We start from the raw sequence: 22,241 nt of genomic DNA, 5'->3' as shown, positions 1-22,241 counted from the left end.
AGAAGTCTACCAAGGTTAGATCTACATTTGGAACGTCAGTCTTTTGCGTAATGAGAGTACTTGGCGACAATACCACTGGGTTTTCAGGGTCGTCAGATACGGGTACCAGTGGTCGCTGGTTTACTATAGCACATGCTTCGGCTAGAAAAGTCGTAAGCACTTCATGCGTGAGGTGTTTAGTGTCAGTATTACGCAACATGTTGTCCAGAATCCTTCTAACGGTACCAATAGGCCGTTCCCAAGATCCGCCCATATGGGAGGCATATGGAGGATTAAAAGTCCATGTGATGCTTTCCTCTGAAAGAAAGTCTTTCACGGCTTTGTCCTCGACGTCAATAACATTCAAGTTAAGTTCCTTAACGGCTCCTACGAAGTTAGATCCTTTGTCCGACCTAATGTGCTTTACCGGTCCTCTGATCGCGATGAATCTCCGCAGTGCGTTAATGAAGGAAGATGTGCTCATCTCCTCTACGACCTCAATATGTATCCCTCTCGATACCATGCAACAGAATATTATAGCCCAACGTTTTGCGTTAGCTTGTCCTCCCCTAGTTTTTCTCGTGATAATGTCTCACGATTAGAGTAGCCACGTGATGTTTTGCTGGGACAATGATCGGATCCTTTCCAGGTAAGTCAATGTCACTATTCTGAATCCTACCACCAATCCTCAGGAGCCCCTCGTCGTCTAGAAACGGCGACAATTTCAACAAAGAATTGTTCCTGTTTAACGGCAGTCCTTTCTGTAAACAGTCGATTTCCATCGAATAAAACTCTTGTTGAACAACCTTCAGTATGAGGTTCTTTGAATCGCTAGCAAAACGCAACACGTCTGGATTGTCTGTTCCGTTGTGATGACGATGCGCGACTTGTTTCAGTAAGGTTATTGCACTAACCAACCTAGTCCATGACGAAAATCTCGCGAAACGGTCAGGATCGAGAGCGAAGTCCTTCCGAACGTGAGTTTTCATGACATTTGTTTCGTTGATGAACGTTATTTCACCGTCGTCGTTACCGATCAACGGAAATACTTGGTCTCTATACGAACTTTGCAAATCACTCATGACGTCAACGGGTCCGTTCAACCACACTGACTTTCCAACGTCTTTCGCACGCATTGGCCTAGTCGCACTATCGGCAGGGTTACATTCACTAGAAACGAAACTCCACTGCTGTTTGGAAGATAACTTCAGAATCTTGTCAATCCGATTAGCAACATAAACGAAGAAACGGCGCGTGTCGTTAAATATATACCCTAGTACTACCTGACTGTCGGTATAGTAGTAGGTGGCGTCAAACACAACATCGATGTGTTCGGATATAAATAAACCGAGTTCAGTAGCCAGAACAGCCGCGCATAGTTCTAGTCTTGGAATGGTATGTCCGTGGGAAGGCGCTACTTTCGATTTGCCAAGAACGTATGCAACAGAAGCATTTTCCTGTACGTCATAAATTTTCATGTATGTTACTGCGCCTATGGCATCCTTTGACGCGTCTGAGAATACGTGTAGTTCACGACGAATTGCCTTTTCCAATGACGAATTGGAGTAACATCTCGAAATTTCTAACTGTTCCAGATCTTTAAGCGAAGACCTCCATTTTTTCCAATCAGAGTTCAAGTCCGGAGGTAAAGGGTCATCCCAGTCAAGATCTTTTGACGATAACACATTTCGCATTAATAGTCTGCCTCCGAGAATAACTGGTGCCACAAAGCCGAGGGGGTCGAATACACTATGTATTGTAGAAAGTACACCTCGTTTGGTGAACGGTTTCACCTCATCAAAAACACTAAACGTGAACTTATCACAACCGACTTTCCAACATAGTCCGAGACTCCTATGAACGATATCATCGAAGTCCATATCGCAAATTTCGCTGGTATCCTCTTTTGGAAACTGCTTTAAAACATCAACACTGTTCGACGAGAACTTGTGCAAGTGAATGTTTCCGTTTTGCCGTAATCGAGCTTGAGTGTCTCTCAACAACTGCACTGCGTGACCTTCGTCAGATACAGAGGTCAACCCATCGTCAACGTAGAAGCTCTCTTTGACGAAACAACACACCTCGTCGCACGCGGAAGAATCGATATGGTCGCAAGCAGATTTCCTTAATCCAAGTGTGGCAATACACGGAGAAGACGAGTTGCCAATCACATGCACGCACATACGAAATTCCCTTAGCGGTTGTGTGGGATCATTATCTTGAAACCATAAGAAACGTAGAAAGTTTCTGTCACGCTTGTGCACATAGAAGTTGAAGAACATTTGTTCAACATCGGCCATAATCGCAATTCGTTCCTTCCTGAATTTCATTAACACACCAACCAAATTGTTTATGAGATCCGGACCTGTCATGAGAATGTCGTTAAGCGAATGTCCATTAAACTTTGCCGCCGAATCGAACACGACTCGGATTTTGTTGGGTTTTTGGGGATGATAAACCCCGAATATCGGTAGATACCATGCTTCCTCGCCATCTTGTAACTCGGGAGCTACCTCTGCATGCTCCTTGTCAAAAATGTTTTGCATAAACGCACAAAACTGTTCGCGCTCAGTAGGATTTTTCAGTAACGACTTTCGTAGATTTTCTGCGCGATGCCTTGCCTGATCCATATTGTTTGACAAAGTAGGTCGTTCCTTTTTTAGCGGTAACGGTGCACTCCAATTACCGTACTCGTCCTTAATAAACTCCCCTTCCATGACACGCATGAATTCCTTATCCTGTTGCGAGTAACCAGGAATATCATCGAATTTTGTTCTTTGAAATATGTCCATTCCAATTGGCAACTTATCGGATTTTTCAAACTGAGCCTTGAAGTAATTCGGACACGGATCCATGAGAGTAGGTCTGCCATCCGGTAAAACGACCGTTTTGCTCACAGTTATGACCGTAGGTTTGTGAACGAGACCTAGGCACGATTCTCCTACAACTACCCAACAGAATTTTAATTTCTGTGCATATGGTTCACGTTCATGTCCAGTTCGCTGTTCCAACACATGATTCGCCGAAATGAGATCTCTGCCAACGAGAAGCAATATGGGCGTATCGTTTTCATACTCTGGGATAAGATGAGCAATGTCCTGCATGTGACTATAGTGTCGTGCAACTTCCGGTGTAGGTATTTCCTGTTTCACATTCGGAATATAATTGCATTCTGTAATCAACGGTAATTTTAATGAGTATTCCTTGTCCAATGATTCCATTACGTATCCGCTGCCTTGCCTCCCGGTTACCTGAATTTCACCGGCACATGATGAAAGTACGTATCCGGTTTCCGTAGAATGATCTCCAAAATAATCGAAGAACTCACTTTTGGCCAATGTCCGATTGCTCTGCTCATCTATAATGGCATAAGCACGCAACACATTATTAAGTTGTCCGTCCTTGTAGATATTTACTAACACCGTTTTTGAACACGATTTCCCCACGAAGGGACCGGTTTCACCGCACAACTGTGTACACTTGGAATTTATCTTAAGATTGTCTCCCCTGATACTTGTCCTTTCCTCGCCGTGAGACTGACGGGGCTGATATTTGTCATCATGAAACATGGTGCAATGCGATGAACCTTTACACACAGTACAGATTACTTTTTCTGTACAGTCTTTGGCCAAATGTTTGTCCTTACAACACTTAAAGCACACGCCGTGTTTTAAGAGAATTTCCCTCTTTTCGTCCTTGGATTTCGATAGAAACAGGTGGCAACCTGATAACAAATGCTTCACTTCTCTCGCACTGTCATGAAGTGGGCACAAAAATGCTGTAGGCACATTATTAACTTCCGTTTTCTTTGAAAAGACGTATGCATTCCTACTTCCAGTAGACGGAGTACGACGTTGTTCTTTGTTGACGCTAGGTACCGCAGTACCATCGGTGTAATTGAAACTCGGGTTGTTCATTCGCGAGCTCATTTCCTGTATGAACCTCTCGAAAACACTGAATTTCGGATATGTAACATTGTGCTCGGTTTGATATCTGCACGCATAGTCAGTCCAGTTGTTCTGTATGAACACGGGTAACTTGCAAACAATTGGGTTTATTCCGCTGGACGAATCGTAGTGCGCCATTATCGAGCTGAACGCCGTGTTTTCCTTAACTGCCTGAATTTCCGCCAATATGTTCGAAAGATCAAATAATTTCTGACCATCTCGGTTCGTTAATTTCGGGAATTTGTTTAGCCTTTCCCTCAAAGATAACTCAATTTGGTCGGGCGCGCCGTACTTCTCACTGAGCCTAGTCCAGATTTTGCACAAGGCTTGGGGTGGGTCGTGTATGTTTGCAGCACGTAGACTTACACTTACAGCCTGTTTTCGAGATTCTGGCCCCAACCATTTCGATAATAAGTCTAATTGTTCTTGAGGGCTTACATCAAGTTCCTTTACAACATTTAGGAATGACATTTTCCAGACACGATACTCCTCGGGTTTATCAGTAAACTGAGTGAGTCTACCCATAAGCAAGTCTTTCTTTAGCATAAATTTGGTCAAATCAGTCAGTCCAGTTACACACTGACCTGGGGTGAATTCTCGAGCCTCAACGTTTACCGGCACTTTATGTGAATAGGGGTCGGATGTTTCATAACCGGTGTTCAAATTTTCGGCTTGACTTTGCACAAATTCAACTGTCCTAGACTTCCTGTGTAACTCCTCATCATCCGACGGTGCTTGTGAACAATGTCTGATAGGGCTACCAGTGTCGATAACGTCATCCATAGCCTTAAGCTCGGCTGCTGCCTCGTCCAGTTCTCTTTGTGATTTTAACAGCTGAAGGGATTTTTGCAATTCGGCCTCTTTCTCAGCAAATTTTAGCCTCACTTTGGCCGCTTTCAATTTCGCTCGTTGTTTCATATATACTGAACTGACCCTGGAGATGTTAGTTATGCTAGAACGCACTGAGGTTTTACTTGTTTTCGACTTTATTGACATAATATCCGAAACGCCGTTTTTATATCCACTTACACTATGCCGAGGTTTTTCCTCGACTACAAACCCCTGTGAAATGTTATCGACCACAGATACAGTTTGAACTGGGTTTATTTTGTCAATAAATGATTGAATTTGGTCCAAAACCGTGTCACACTGGGATTTTAATGTTTCCACAGCTGTCATATGAAATAATAATTCTTCCTGGCCTTGTTCCGTTCTACTTTCTTCCAAATATTTACTGAATTTGGTTGAAACTTGTTCATAGGATTCATATGATTGGGTAATGTCTGATGCCAAAGATTTTAATTCATCCAAGTTCATATTTTCATACTCAATATCAGTTATGAGACAATCTAAATTTCTGTATAAATTTAACAGTCTATGTTTATATTTGCCGACTGTGTCCTCAAATGCCTGACGTGCCTTTTCCGTCATTTTGTTGGTTCTTTTTCCCGGGTTTTCAGCCATGAGTTTTTTTACTGTGATGTCGAGTGAGTCCAAAGAAATACAAACTAAACGCCTTTAATGAGTTCCTTTATTACATATACAAAGTTCCTAGTTCCTATAGCCATAGTTCACAATAATCACAAACACAGTGTAGGGCTTCTTGGTTGCACCTAGCTTGCGCCCCAACCTGCGGTAAAAAAATGAAAAATACAGAAATTAACCTGTCCTTAGTACATATTTCAACAAAATTAATAAACTTCAAACGTTTAAACCGTATTAAAGTTACCTCATGGGTCACCTAAGCCTTGCTAAATCCGCAAGTCTGTTTCCTTTGGACTTTCACGTAAACATATCCCATGATGCATTTTTCCACGATGTACAAAGAATGAACTCTGAACCCTGACCTGACTACCAGAGCAGACGGACAATATAAAACTAGCGTTTCACTACAAAACTAGAATATAAGTTTAAACGAGAATACAAATATGAAAAAGGAGATAAAATAAATAATTATTTTCAATGTATATTTTAAACAATAAATGTAAACGCCGATTAAAATACATCAGATTTTGAACTGTATTTCAGGTTTGTCAACCACTGATAAATACATTATGATGTCAGTTTTGTTTGTCTTTGATTTAATGTGTTAGATGTTGATCTAGGTAAAAAAATCGGCGAGGTTATTACAATTTCACTACAGCTTGTGGACACACTAGTTTTATTAATGAGTAACTCATGTATTATACAGAGATCTTAATGCCATGTTTATTACCACTATCTCTTACTCTGGACAGCCAAATCCAGGGTATTTACCGGTGTGGGATTAATACAATCTTCATCCTCTTTAAGGTAAGACGGAGGATCAAAGAAAGGATACTATAACAGAGATGACTTTGTTCAACGTGAAAATATCAAAAGAGTAATAAAATCTAATTCGTCAGTCAAGTATAAGGAGTGACGAGATGAGTGAAGCAAAACAGGAAAGACAAACATTTGATAGGAATATACACGCTGTGCAAAGAGAAAGTGTTTCATTAAGTGTGCACGCAATTTTGAATGTCTCACGTCAGAACCATTGTTGCAACCGGGGACTTGGTGTTTCTTAAACATACCTTGTTAGTAATAAGTTGTGGATTACGATGAGTTTCAATTTCGATAATAATATACTGTTTTCAGTTTAGAGAATATCACTAGATTTCCGTTGTAGACGACCTAATGTGATGTGTGTAACCTCATAAACTGTCCTAGTGTCGGGGGACACATTTCCTAAGACTATCCTGTGACTGTTTTAGATAAACATTGTCAAAGATTGTCAGGAGACACATTACCTAAGACTGTCAGTGTTACACAATATCGACACGTCTTTTTGTTTTTTATTTTGTAGTGTTTATTATTTCCATTGCATTGTGTATATGTTCCTTGGCTACACAGCCCTCATAGGAACATAATGTCTGCTTTTTCTACCGCTCGATCACTGTCGATATTCGTTCCTCGAGTGTCCCTTCCAAACACCTCCCTCAGACACAAGTCTGGCTATTCTATATCCGAAAATAAATCGACAACGTGAGAACAGAGAGAAAACACGTGGCTGTTACAATTATTAATCTCTTGTTGAGCATAAATTATTAACGTTCACATGAAATCGCAGAAGTAATATATAATAAACAATTAAATCGTTGAAATCATTAACTTGTCGCTGTTGACCACTGTAAGAGAGATAGAAAGCTTCTCTCACCAATTAGATGTCAACGATCTCCACGGACTATTAGGATTAATAATTGCGATTAATGATTGCAGGTGTCCATTCCGAAATAATTTATTCAGAATTTAATTGGAGGATAATTTAGAATGCAATTAGCCTTCTCTCTGTTCCACTCTATACATGCTTGGTTAATTTACATATATAAACAATCATAAGCATATATATAATACATTCCCACAACCAAAACATACTATTTAATACTAACAATTATTGATTGTCACAGTCATCAGTGATGAGAGAAGTTAAAGGTTACTCTCTAATCGTCAGCTTGTAATAGGAAGGCGAATAACTGAGTTATGGAACCAGGAGAGAAGGTGCTGGTTTTGTTACCGACGAAACGGAACAAACTCCAGATGCAGTGGCGGGGACCTTGAGGCATCACAGAGCTGAAGGGTCCAATGGATTATGTGGTGTCAGTTGATGACAAAGAGAAATTTTTTTCATGCAAACTTGCTGCGTTGGTATGTCCACAGGGAAATGCCAGGGTCGTGTGAGGCTGGCGTTCTGAAAAGTGTTTGTTCATCTTTGATAGAGAATAATGACGATGATGATGTTGAAGGTGACTTACGGAACACCGATTGTTTCAACGCACCGACTCCTGTAAAGACCGAAAGTGTAGACGATGTATAAGTATGAGAACTACTGTCAATCCAACAATAACAAAGGCGTTAAGACCTTGATGGCTGAATTCTCAGACATGTTATAAGATGTACATGGAAACAAATCTGGTAGCGTATGCAGTCCGGACAACGAACAACGAACCAGTGACGGCTAATAACAACCCGATTCCCCACAACATGAAAGACATCATTCGAGAGGAAGTCGAGAAGATGCTTCAGACGGGTGTTATTGAGAAGTCCGATTCGCTATACGCATTATTGTTAGGAAAAAATACGGCATAAACCGCTTTTGCATTGATTTTAGGCAATTAAACAGAGCGACCATCTTTGATGCAGAACCAATATCGGACGCGAACGATATATTTGCCCGACTGTCAGGAAACACATTTTTCTCACGCTTAGATCTCGGCAAAGGGTATTGGCATGTCCCTATGGAGGAATCATCGATACATAAAACAGCTTTTACAACACATGTTGGTTTAATTTCTGTTTTCTCTTTGGCAACATTGGAGTAACTTTCATGTGAACTCTTTGTACCCTTACAAACAAAACCTAACAATGATATTTATTGTCTGTCGGTTCTCATCGGGTTAGTATAATTCCTCAAATTAAATTGTTTGTCTTTTTTTGTATCAAGTTTACTTTTATAACGTAAATCAGGATGTTTCAGTTTGGACAAATGCATTTTTTAAAAAGTCATGCCATTTGGAATTGATTTGGTTATTGTTGTAAATTCCAGCTTTCATAGACACGTGTTGGAATGGATCAGTAAGACGATACGTATCTGTGTCGACCAAACGTAATCTTTCTGTTACTTTGGTGATTATAATGACACGGTTGACAAGTGTCATAAATAAGTATCCCATCAACCACTAACTCGATACTGTAATGGACCAATATTATGGAAATACTGTATTTAAAATGTGACATTTCAGCATTAGAATTGTTGATATCTCATTGTTATACTTGTATATAAAAGAGTTGACAGAGGAAAAGGACCATTGCAGTAGGAAAGCCTGTGTGTAAACCTCAACACCACTGCAGCGTTCTAACAACTTGACTTTCTAAGGTAAAGGATTTTGATTTGTTTTTCATTTTGAACACAATATTGTTTTAAAAATATTTCATTGTTACCAACAATAAATGTTTTGAAAGTTCTTACATGTTTGCATGGTATATAAAATATTTATTAAAAAAATAGTGAATATTTCTTTGATAAGATCTATTAAATTTATTTTTTAAAAATCAGCGTTGAATGATACTTTGAACCCATTAATAGTATAGAGAACTCTGATTTTAACATTTTATTAACATTTTTCCTGTTTAAGACAAATTCACAGATATATGTTTTAAGTTTTCCTTTTGAAATGCTGATACGTGGTTATAGCGAGTGTCACATTATCTGTGAGGTATACATATCGAAAAAGACAAGTTTACATTACTTACGTTATTGAACGTTAAAATGTATTGTCTTAACAAGTAGCATTTGGCATGGTTATGTAATTGTGTATACTCAGTTTCTATGAGTGTGATATTTGAAATGCATTTAAAAAAATGAAAATACATATTCTTTACATCTGTGACATTTTAACCTTTGATCTTAATTCCAAATTAAAACGGCAGCTTAAACAAACTCTACTGTAAGATGTTAAATCTTAACATCAGTCGTCACATTTGTCATACGTTTGTTCAGAACCAGCGTAAATCATTGACACATTCAAACATCTTATACTTTAATTTGAGTTATGAGGATAAAATATTACTGATTTAAAGTGAAACAAATCCTGACACAAGTTATTGTCTAGGATATTTGGATAAACAAATCCTATTGAATTTAACCATTGAACGCCAGTCATATTGTTAGGCCGTCATAATTATTTATCTGGCACCCAGGTTACTTTTATATTGACAATAAATGCAATATGACCGACGTTCAAAGGCTATTTACATTGCAGATACAAAACATAACTGTTTGTCTTTTCCTGATTTAAAATTGTTTTCCTCGCTGAATGTTTACACACTGGGAAGCATTTTGAAAATCATAAGCAGCTAATTGATTAACGTAAAGCTATGAAGCGTGTTATCTGAGGCGAGGTGCAAAGCGTTGGCGTGACGTGATCTAGACTGTATTTATACTCCTGTGAATACAATCCAGATTTACAATGAGTAAATGGGAGACCATTATGTAAAATATGTATATGATATTTTAAGTCATATAGGTAATTGACTAACTCTGGAATCAAAGAAAGGCCATTACATTCGATAAAATAATCACTTAGGTGCATTCTTACATGGACAGCTGATCATAATATAATTTAGGTCAGATTTACAATGTATGATGATTATCAGTGAAGTTTTAGGCAGATTTGTATAAAGTAGAATTTTCCATTCAATGCTGCTGAAATGATAATTCGTTGTGTTATGCACCTGGATGTTTCGATAGTGTGACACAGAAAAAAATCAAGCGCTAGGTTTTAGCGGAATACCGATCTTATTCAGTGACATTAATTGTTCTGTTCTTTTCTTGTTCTCGTTTATTTTGTGTTTAGCTTGGATCCTAGGAATGTGTTAATTTTCTCTTATTGTTTTGAGAGGTTCTGTAGGGTCTGCCATCAAAGCGGAGAAATGAAACAGAAATACAGGCACTATATAACAAACCTATGTTGTCAATATGTTCAGGGTTTTGTTTTTCTGTGATTAACAATTAATAAGTATTTGGTGTAAGGGAATGTGTCATTTTCTTAATTTTCATCTTTCATTTGGTTTTTTTTTGTTCAATGAATGAGCTTATGTTTCTTTAATTATCATTTGTCGTGATGCCAAAATCACGATATCCCATCTTTTATAGGGAGACACACCAAAGGTCAAAATCAATGTGACTGAAAATACCAGTAAATGGGGTGATGACGTCACACCATCATCTATAAACGAGTGTAATTTGATACCTGTACTTTTGTCGTTTATTTCCAGATGAATCTACAGGAAACATGTGTGTTTGTTACAATCACATTGGTTGGTTCAATCATACAACCAATTAAAGTGTCCGGTACATACTTGGATTGCGAATCCCGATGTACTGACGAATTCTTCGAGTGTACTAATGAACTTGAATGTGCAATTAGGTCCCAGAAATGTCTCGATTACTGTTTTTATGTTCAAGACAAATGTAGCAAGAAATGTGAGGACAATGAAATAAATGATATACCGTACCGGCGATCTGCAACTGACGGACAATGGCACATAGACACCAGAACTACCGGGAACGACGCTACCACGAAACGTAATCCTATCCACACAAGTCCGCTGAGGAAAGTGTCAAATAACAAAGTCAGGGGGATGGGTGCTCTTGGAAGGCGTGCTGAAAACTTTCTACAGATGTTAAACAAAGTCATGATCCAAAACTAAGGACTGCAATTGTTTGACGGAGCTGCCATGTCGCCTTACGATATGTATTTCCATTCTACTGAACAATACAGTTTGAAATATTTTAAAACAAGTCATTTGTTTTAACCCTTATTAATATTTTTATAAAAAAGCACCAATTTTCATGTGGTTTTACTCCTCTTCATGGGTTTAGTATTCGGTTTAAGGACTGTTACAATAATTTCATTTCAATAAAAATACGTCATGACCATAATTAGTTCGTATTACTATCTTTACAATGATACTACGTGAATGACAACTTTCTATCCTCTTACCAGTAGTTGTTAATTGTTACGTACCTTCCAATCGATATCAAACAATGTCTAAGCTAAATGTCGAGGTAACCGGACATGTTATCAGTGGAGAATGTGTGAAGAAGTAAATATCTTACATCGTGGTCCCATAGTTTCCAATGGTATGATATTGATATATCCAATAAAAATAATGGCACAGAAGGAACATTAAGTCACAAGTAAAAATGTAACGATCGAAAGGATTTATTACACTTTTTCTGTAAAGGTAAACAGTATTAAATATATTTGTTTCATTTATGATAAAGATAAGTCATCGCTATTACACAACTTGATTGTTGATGAAAAAATAAAGGAGTGTTGCATAGAGGGTGAAAACGGCCCACAAGATTTTATATATATTTATTTAAATTAGTCAATTCCATCAAAGCAAACATAACAACAGTTAAACATCTGTTGGACCATTATTCTGACTGCAGTGCCACATACATCGATACTAGGAAAAAAATGACAAATTCATAAGAAAAGTATCCAGATCACAATCCAGTAAAACAGCTAAATAACATATATAATGGCCTTAAAATGATATATAACAATCGGCTTTATTTTATATGGTTTTTAAAAACACATATTGCATTTAACTAGCAAACAAGTCCCAAAACATATTTTCACAAACATAGCAAAGCAGTTTAGTAACCAAATGAGTACCCAAAAATTGTCATACTTAAAATCATTAGATAACTTTTGTGCTTGGAAATTACTATATAAGACAATTTTTTGGATTTTCTTTTCGTTTACTCCGTAATGTTTGACAGAATATCAAATCACTATGCATACCTGATCAAATAGTACAACAAAGAGTGTAGGAATAAGCACTCTCCAGTTCTGGCATAATTTTATACATTTGACTTAGATGTGCATGTTCTAGTTTGTGACCAACCAAACAACAAAATGACCGATAGACAGCCATCTTTAATTTTAACAATCGAAGTTTCCTGCTATTTTCAAAAATCTTTGTTTTAATAGATCTTTCTCAAAGAAAGTGTTGCATATGATGGAATGGTTTAATGACATCAATTACCTTTAAGCAGGCCTACAAATCAACCAATTTCATAGTCCCACACACCATTAACTCGTCATACAGCAACACACCATTAACTCGTCATACAACAACACACTATTAACTCGTCATACAACAACACACCATTAACTCGTCATACAGCAACACACCATTAACTCGTCATACAACAACACACCATTAACTCGTCATACAGCAACACACCATTAACTCGTCATACAGCAACACACCATTAATCCGTCATACAGCAACACACCATTACCTCGTCATACAACAACACACCATTAACTCGTCATACAGCAACACACCATTAACTCGTCATACAGCAACACACCATTAACTCGTCATACAGCAACACACCATTAACTCGTCATACAGCAACAAACCATTAACTCTTCATACAGCAACACAGCATTAACTCGTCATATAGCAACACACCATTAACTCGTCATATAGCAACACACTATTAACTCGTCATTTCGCAACACACCTTTAACTCGTCATACAACAACACACCATTAACTCGTCATACAACAACATACCATTAACTCGTCAGATATCAATAAAACCATTAACTCGTTATACAACAACACACCATTAACTCGTTATATATCAACACACCATTAACTCGTCATACAACAACACACCATTAACTCGTCATACAACAACACACCATTAACTCGTCATACAACACCACACCATTAACTCGTCATATAACAACACACCATTAACTCGTCATACAACAACACACCATTAACTCGTCATACAACAACACACCATTAACTCGTCATACAACAACACACCATTAACTCGTCATACAATACACCATAACTCGACATACAGCAACACACCATTAACTCGTCATACAGCAACATACCATTAACTCGTCATATAACAACACACCATTAACTCGTCATATAACAACACATCATCAACTCGTCATACAACAACACACCATTAACTCGTCATACAGCACCACACCATTAACTCGTCATACAGCAACACACCATTAACTCTTCATACAGCAACACAGCATTAACTCGTCATATAACAACACACCATTAACTCGTCATATAGCAACACACTATTAACTCGTCATTTCGCAACACACCATTAACTCGTCATACAACAACACACCATTAACTCGTCATACAACAACATACCATTAACTCGTCAGATATCAATAAAACCATTAACTCGTTATACAACAACACACCATTAACTCGTTATATATCAACACACCATTAACTCGTCATACAACAACACACCATTAACTCGTCATATAACAACACACCATTAACTCGTCATACAACACCACACCATTAACTCGTCATATAACAAAACACCATTAACTCGTCATACAACAACACACCATTAACTCGTCATATAGCAACACACCATTAACTCGTCATACAACAACACACCATTAACTCGTCATACAGCAACACACCATTAACTCGTCATACAGCAACATACCATTAACTCGTCATATAACAACACACCATTAACTCGTCATATAACAACACACCATTAATCCGTCATACAGCAACACACCATTACCTCGTCATACAACAACACACCATTAACTCGTCATACAGCAACACACCATTAACTCGTCATACAGCAACACACCATTAACTCGTCATACAGCAACACACCATTAACTCGTCATACAGCAACAAACCATAACTCGTCAACACAACACAGCATTAACTCGTCATATAGCAACACACCATTAACTCGTCATATAGCAACACACTATTAACTCGTCATTTCGCAACACACCTTTAACTCGTCATACAACAACACACCATTAACTCGTCATACAACAACACACCATTAACTCGTCATACAACAACATACCATTAACTCGTCAGATATCAATAAAACCATTAACTCGTTATACAACAACACACCATTAACTCGTTATATATCAACACACCATTAACTCGTCATACAACAACACACCATTAACTCGTCATACAACAACACACCATTAACTCGTCATACAACACCACACCATTAACTCGTCATATAACAACACACCATTAACTCGTCATACAACAACACACCATTAACTCGTCATATAGCAACACACCATTAACTCGTCATACAGCAACACACCATTAACTCGTCATACAACAACACACAATTAACTCGTCATACAATACACCATTAACTCGACATACAGCAACACACCATTAACTCGTCATACAGCAACATACCATTAACTCGTCATATAACAACACACCATTAACTCGTCATATAACAACACACCATCAACTCGTCATATAACAACACACCATTAACTCGTCATACAGCAACACACCATTAACTCGTCATACAGCAACACACCATTAACTCGTCATACAGCAACACACCATTAACTCGTCATACAGCAACACACCATTAACTCTTCATACAGCAACAAACCATTAACTCTTCATACAGCAACACAGCATTAACTCGTCATACAACACCACACCATTAACTTGTCATATAACAACACACCATTAACTCGTCATACAACAACACATCATTAACTCGTCATATAGCATCACACTATTAACTCGTCATTTCGCAACAAACCTTTAACTCGTCATACAACAACACACCATTAACTCGTCATACAACAACACACCATTAACTCGTCATACAACAACATACCATTAACTCGTCAGATATCAATAAAACCATTAACTCGTTATACAACAACACACCATTAACTCGTTATATATCAACACACCATTAACTCGTCATACAACAACAGACCATTAACTCGTCATATAACAACACACCATTAACTCGTCATACAACATAACTCGTCATACAACAAAACACCATTAACTCGTCATACAACAACACACCATTAACTCGTCATACAGCAACACACCATTAACTCGTCATACAGCAACACACCATTAACTCGTCATATAACAACACACCATCAACTCGTCATATAACAACACACTATTAACTCGTGATACAGCAACACACCATTAACTCGTCATACAGCAACACACCATTAACTCGTCATTTCGCAACACACCATTAACTCGTCATACAACAACACACCATTAACTCGTCATACAACAACACACCATTAACTCGTCATACAGCAACACACCATTAACTCGTCATACAGCAACACACCATTAACTCGTCATACAGCAACACACCATTAACTCGTCATATAACAACACACCATTAACTCGTCATACAACAACACACCATTAACTCGTCATACAACAACACACCATTAACTCGTCATACAACACACCATTAACTCGTCATACAGCAACACACCATTAACTCGTCATACAGCAACACACCATTAACCCGTCATACAACAACACACCATTAACTCGTCATATAGCAACACACCATTAACTCGTCATACAACAACACACCATTAACTTGTCATACATCAAAACACCATTAACTCGTCATACAACAACACACCATTAACTCGTCATATAGCAACACACCATTAACTTGTCATACATCAACACACCATTAACTCGTCATTTAGCAACACACCATTAACTCGTCATATAACAACACACCATTAACTCGTCATACAGCAACACACCATTAACTTGTCATTTCGCAACACACCATTAACTCGTCATACAACAACACATCATTAACTTGTCATACATCAACACACCATTAACTCGTCATTTAGCAACACACCATTAACTCGTCATATAACAACACACCATTAACTCGTCATACAGCAACACACCATTAACTTGTCATACAGCAACACACCATTAACTCGTCATACAACAACACACCATTAACTCGTCATACAGCAACACACCATTAACTTGTCATTTCGCAACACACCATTAACTCGTCATACAACAACACACCATTAACTTGTCATTTCGCAACACACCATTCACTCGTCATATAGCAACATAGTAACCATTTTCAGTAACATACGTAGTTACTTTTGAATTTTCACATTTTAATTGGCGTTCTATGTAGACATTATATGTCAAACACTTGAACAGGAAGACCAATGACAAAAATGGACATCTTTTATGTTTAAAATTGATATTTATTTTGAAGTAAGTATGAGTTTGTTTTCATATGTACCAGTATTATAAACAGGATTTCCCATTTAGCATATAAACTTGTAAATCTTAACGAAGCAACAGGGCTTTATTCTTTATCTAACAAGACATATGCACGGAACATTAAAAAACCAAACAAACAAAACACAATACGAACAAAATGTTTTGTTCTTTTGTCATTTGCATAATCCAACATGATTGGACTAATGACCGCTCCTTGAGAAAAACATTTGGCCACTGCCACATTTGACGGCCATCTTGAATTAGGGAAATCCCCCTAAAACGTTGCGTGAAAAGCTACATGTCGTTTGGGTTCTTAATAATAAAATACGAAGCAAAACAAGATGTCACCCCACTTTCCTTTGAGGACTAAAATATTCCGTAGTTTAGTGCAAATTCTAAGGGGTACAATAAAAGAAGTTAAATAATGACATATCCAGTGAATTATCAGTACAATGAATAATCTATTGTTATATATCATTGGAAAGATTCATTTATGAGGTATTTAACGACGGAAACAAAAAGTTGATGGAGCTTGCCTACACATATAACATGTATGAAAATTATGAAAATGTCACGAAATCTTTAAAACAAAAAGTGGCGCTGCAATCGCATATGTCATTTATTTCAAGGAAAAATACTGTTTCACTGTCTATTTTAGGCTAATTGTTTCACAAACAAACAAAAAATCGATCGTGGGCTGCCATGCAACAACTCCTTTACAAAAATACATTTTTACAAAACGTACATCTAATACCAAACATAATTTGATTGCCATGAGAAATTTGGCTTTGGTTGTGTATCAAAATTAATATTTATCTCGTCTATTGGAAGACTACCTTAAGCTACTCAGCACTACTTTAAGGTTTTCTGCGGATTAGCCATCATAAAACGAATCGGATCTAATCGGCTTCCCGATGTTCACACACAATATCATATATGTACTCTAACGACAAATGCAATCAAGGGAAAAAAAGAATTTACCTGAAAATATTTATGATTAATCGAAAGAAAGCTGGTAACAATGGTGTAAGATTTACTACACGAATTAAAACAATAATCGTTCTGAAAACAAGATGCCAATAAAATGGAAGGAGGCAGTAATTAAATTAATGTGTTACGTACTCTCGACAGCTAGGTGTATGCGAGGACGTGTTTCTAGGGAGACACCAACAGCCAGGGTCAGGTGAGGACGGGTTTCTAGGGAGACACCAAAGCTAGGGTCAGGTGAGGACGGGTTTCTAGGGAGACACCAAAGCTAGGGTCAGGTGAGGACGGTTTTCTAGGGAGACACCAAAGCTAGGGTCAGGTGAGGACGGGTTTTTTAGGGAGACACCAAAGCTAGGATCAGGTGAGGACGGGTTTCTAGGCAGACACGAAAGCTAGGATCATGTGAGGACGGGTTTCTAGGGAGACACCAACAGTTAGGGTTTGGTGAGGACGGGTTTCTAGAGAGACACCAACAACCAGGGTCTGGTGAGGACGGGTTTCTAGGGAGACACCAACAGTTAGGGTTTGGTGAGGACGGGTTACTAGGGAGACACCAACAGCCAGGGTCTGGTGAGGACGGGTTTCTAGGGAGACACCAAAGCTAGGATAAGGTAAGGACGGGTTTCTAGGTAGACACGAAAGCTAGGATCATGTAAGGACGGGTTTCTAGGGAGACACCAACAACCAGGGTCTGGTGAGGATGGGTTTCTAGGGAGACACCAACAGCCAGGGTCTGGTGAGGACGGGCTTCTAGGGAGACACCAAAGCTAGGGTCATGTGAGGGCGTGTTTCTCGGTAAACACCAACAGCAAGTGCAGTAAGGACGGGTTTCTAAGGAGACGTTAACAGAATTATGGAGTGTCAAGGAAAGAATAGTATACTACAATGGGTGCAGTAGAACAGTTTTCATCTTATTTGTGCCCCACCATATCTGAAACAAGAGACAGACAGGTCTTAACGGTCACTTGACTATAAAGACCTATATATTAATGAGGCAAAAGTAGGTCTAGATTGTTCAACTACTCTACAGCTTACAAAGAGGACAATGTTGGTTCATTACAAACATCTGCAAGCTTAGACAAATGCCCTAAAAATTGCTTATTGAAAAAAATTAAGATCTTAATTCATCTGAACCAAGAGAGGTTGAATATAAGTCAAGATGAATTATTTAGATATGTTTGGTAGCCGTTTATTAATTTATGTTAAATAACCTACTTTAACAGCCTAGACTTTTACCATTATTACGAAGAATTCCTGTGACGTTTAAAAGAGACAAAGTCAACCACAGGAACAAATTGGTAACCCTTCAACTTCCAGAATACCACAGAAACATTTTCAAGATCTTTACATCTTTGACTCTGTTACCTTGAAAAACAGTCAAGGTCATAATCCTAACGAACTGGGTAGTGCACTATCGCGGCATGCTACATACCTAATGTCAGTACCCTGGGCCCTTAACATATATGACCCCTGTGACATTGAAATTTGCTTAAGGTAATTCATTTTTCAAACTTGGTAACCCTTTATCCCAACATGATACATGTCCAATATCAGCACTTGGGTCTTTTGGTTTTTGAGGAGAAGTCGTTTTAATTGAAATTTTACGCACGGCGGACGGCGCACGACGACGGACAAACACTATGACTGTAGGTCATCCTGACACTTTGGGTCAAACAACTTAAACAAATCAATAAAGATAATTAATTGTATCACGGGGATGACATAGGGGCTTTTCAGACATAAAGTATATAAATATTTTAAAGAATTAAAGTTACAATATAAAAAACAAATTCAAATAAAAACATTAACCACCTAATGATTTACAAAACGAATAAAATATTAAACAAATAAAAGTATATTTTACCATAACCACCATGAGTTGGAAATTAAGGGGAACATGTTGATCAAATACAACTCTCAGGTCGCCGTAGGTCGTACTGTACAAGGCCTCGTCTTTCAAATTTATAATTACACGAGTTATACTTTGTTACTGATGTGTTATATAGATGGCAGTTCGTGTCAACATGCCATTTACATACACAGGAACTCAACCTGCGATTTTGATAGTTGCCACCCTCTGAAAAATGACGTTGTATTCCATCACTGTCGTATATGCTTTGGCGCGAATTCCCTGTCGTGAAATTGTTTTCTACTTTGTGACACTGGCATGAACACTTTAAGTTGGTAGGGTTTAGTGATGTTCGGTAATATCGTTGATAATGAATGTAGGCCCGTTTCCGGCATATCCTTTTTAACAGTTCCATTTGCACCTGTAAATTAATCAAGTCCTTTTCTTAGAATTTATTTGAAGAGTAACGAGACTGTATGAGAACAATAACATTAAAAAACAATACCGACATATCTGTCATAAATCAAAATTTAAATTCGTTAATATGAGAAAAAGGATATAAAGTAATAATACTAACACAGTGACCCAAAACAAGGAGAAGAAAAACATATTTTCTTCATTTCGTACCCTTTCTAAACACAATTAATTGAATGCGAAATCATTGTTATTATGTTATGAACACATACCTCACCGTTCATAAAGCAAAATAATATGGCAACCACCAATCCCTGAAAATAGTACATATTTCATCATTGTCATGATTATTTGGGGAGGAAAACATTGACTATCACTAAATATACACGAATTGATAACATTGATAACACATACGTTCGAATATCACGCTGATATTAAGAAATCTTAATACAATTACTGGGCAATTGTGTAGATCATTTGACATAGAATATGCTTCTAAATTCCACAGACATGCAATGCCATTCAGTATCAATAAATACAGTCGAACCTAGTTATCTCGAAGTTGTATAACAAGAAGAAAGCGTTAGATTAGAGGCATTTCGTCTATCCTGCCAAACTTTTCACCAAACATTTTATCTCGGATAACTGGAAGTTTCCAACTGGTTCACCGACTTCCAAATAACGGAGTTCGACTTGTTTACGATCTGTTGATGTACCTTCTCTATTGTCTTAATTCAGCGAGTATTATTGTTTCACATATGATACACATGTCTAAAAACAATTTGACCTGAAGTACACTTTTACCGTAAAACCGTACATCACACCACGAAAAAAACCCATAAATACTAGCACTAATACTATGAGGTGGTATACCTGAAATGAGTTGAGGAACATTTCAAAGTAAAGTTTAACCACTTCTGTTTCTGGTTCGAGTTCATCAGGAAAACCAATGAATACGATATAATGAATTCCAAAAAGTGGGATGAGAACTAGAGTTGCTTTTGCCAATCGCCTGCAATTGAGAAAAAAAGGTATAATGAAGCCTGTATACATTTCCTAAACGGTATTCTTGGAGAACACAGATAGCATATTAAATTTTGATGCTAGAAATCCTAGTTTTTGACAGTGAGATATGTGGTTTTCTTAATGTGGTAATCCAACATAAATATTGAGATTCACAATGCCAACACTATATACACTTAAATACAATTAACGGTCCATTGGCCGAAACAGTAATCTGACTTCACTGTATAGGACCTAGAACTGTAACAACAGTAGTGGCAGTGGTGATGGAATACATATGTAACTAAATCTATTCTTAATTCTAGCGAATTATATTTTTCACTAGTTTGCAGCAAGTGCCCATCAAATCATTTGAAACTTTATGTGACATTTTGTTGTGAAGAAATTATGAAATATGAAGCCCAAATAACAAAATAATAATAATTGTAATGGCAAAAGGACATTAACTCCATCAAATTCCATTTATCTAGAAACAAACGTTGTCAATGAACATAGCTTCACTTTGATAAAAGTTGCTTCCCCTTGACCAAATGTCGCTTTACCTGTACTTGTGTCGCTTCGCTGATTGTGATTTTGGACTTTTCATATTGAAAAATAACGTTCTCAAGATGTTCAGAAATAGGAAGAAATTGATCTGAAAAGGAAACCATTCATTATTAGCGAATTAATCATACATGGAAACATATACATTTGCTTTTAAGTATTATGATCGTTATGACACAAATATAACATTATCAAATTCGATCTGATGTTTTTAACGACTTAATATTGATTTGATCAATACTGTCATATGTATGAAAATTGATGTGACCCGTTTTGAAATTTAGAATTGACAAAAACAGGATCCTGGACGCAGACAGTGAAAAGTTTTGCAATGATATCACTATATCAATAAATTGGTAGAGATATAAATATTAACGACCATTTCTTCTGCCAGACCATCACTCACTCACCACAATGCTTAGAACTAAGGGTCCTTTTATGATCCAGAAATATTCATGAGTTGGGTTTGTATTCCAACACCTGTAATATAGTTGTATTTCATAATACATTGTATCAGGCATATGATTTGAAATTATATGTGTTCAAAACTTGTTCGTGTGCCTGGTCGCTGTTTGTTTCAGACAATTGTTTTCTTTTTGAGAACAAAACATTACTTGGCCTAGTCAAGCTCAAAAACTTCTGAATACGAACTTATACCATATGCCAATATTTGTTATCAAAGCATTCTACAAAAGACACATGAATAGGATATATTAATATTAGGTTAGAATAACATATGTATAATGTTGCTCTATAGCATGAATTAGACTATATAAGTGTGCTGTCTCGTCCATTTATGCTAAGGGCCTGAAAATTTGAAAATTAGGAGGCAAC

General features: G+C 37.5%; 2 protein-coding genes across 2 annotated transcripts in view; both read right to left on the bottom strand.

The window, feature by feature from the left end:
• Positions 1-548: 548 nt before the first annotated feature.
• Positions 549-5,357, bottom strand: LOC132545592 (uncharacterized). Its single transcript, XM_060209288.1, has one exon. It carries the CDS (start codon positions 5,355-5,357, stop codon positions 549-551), a length of 4,809 nt encoding a protein of 1,602 aa, XP_060065271.1.
• A 120-nt stretch (positions 5,358-5,477) lies between these two features.
• The window catches only part of LOC132545583 (secretin receptor-like), a 60,345-nt gene continuing 43,581 nt past the window's right edge, over positions 5,478-22,241 (bottom strand). The window contains exons 9-14 of the mRNA XM_060209276.1: positions 21,818-21,887; positions 21,407-21,498; positions 20,715-20,853; positions 20,114-20,155; positions 19,631-19,848; positions 5,478-5,556 (exon numbers count right to left, since the gene is read on the bottom strand). Of these exons, the coding sequence (XP_060065259.1) occupies positions 5,478-5,556; positions 19,631-19,848; positions 20,114-20,155; positions 20,715-20,853; positions 21,407-21,498; positions 21,818-21,887 (640 nt within the window). The remainder of the gene's footprint in view (positions 5,557-19,630; positions 19,849-20,113; positions 20,156-20,714; positions 20,854-21,406; positions 21,499-21,817; positions 21,888-22,241) is intronic.

Source organism: Ylistrum balloti, unplaced genomic scaffold, assembly GCF_031769215.1.
Source record: "Ylistrum balloti isolate Yb309-2 unplaced genomic scaffold, AGI_CSIRO_Ybal_v1 Utg369598, whole genome shotgun sequence".
In the NCBI taxonomy this organism is placed as follows: Eukaryota; Metazoa; Mollusca; class Bivalvia; order Pectinida; family Pectinidae; genus Ylistrum; species Ylistrum balloti.
The sequence above is the reverse complement of the archived record's forward strand: the minus strand, read 5'-3'. Positions and strand labels throughout refer to the sequence as shown.

What these genes read in the sequence shown, in the direction of transcription:
- LOC132545592 (XM_060209288.1), bottom strand. Translation starts at nt 5,357, where the DNA reads ATGACGGAAAAGGCACGTCAGGCATTTGAGGACACAGTCGGCAAATAT.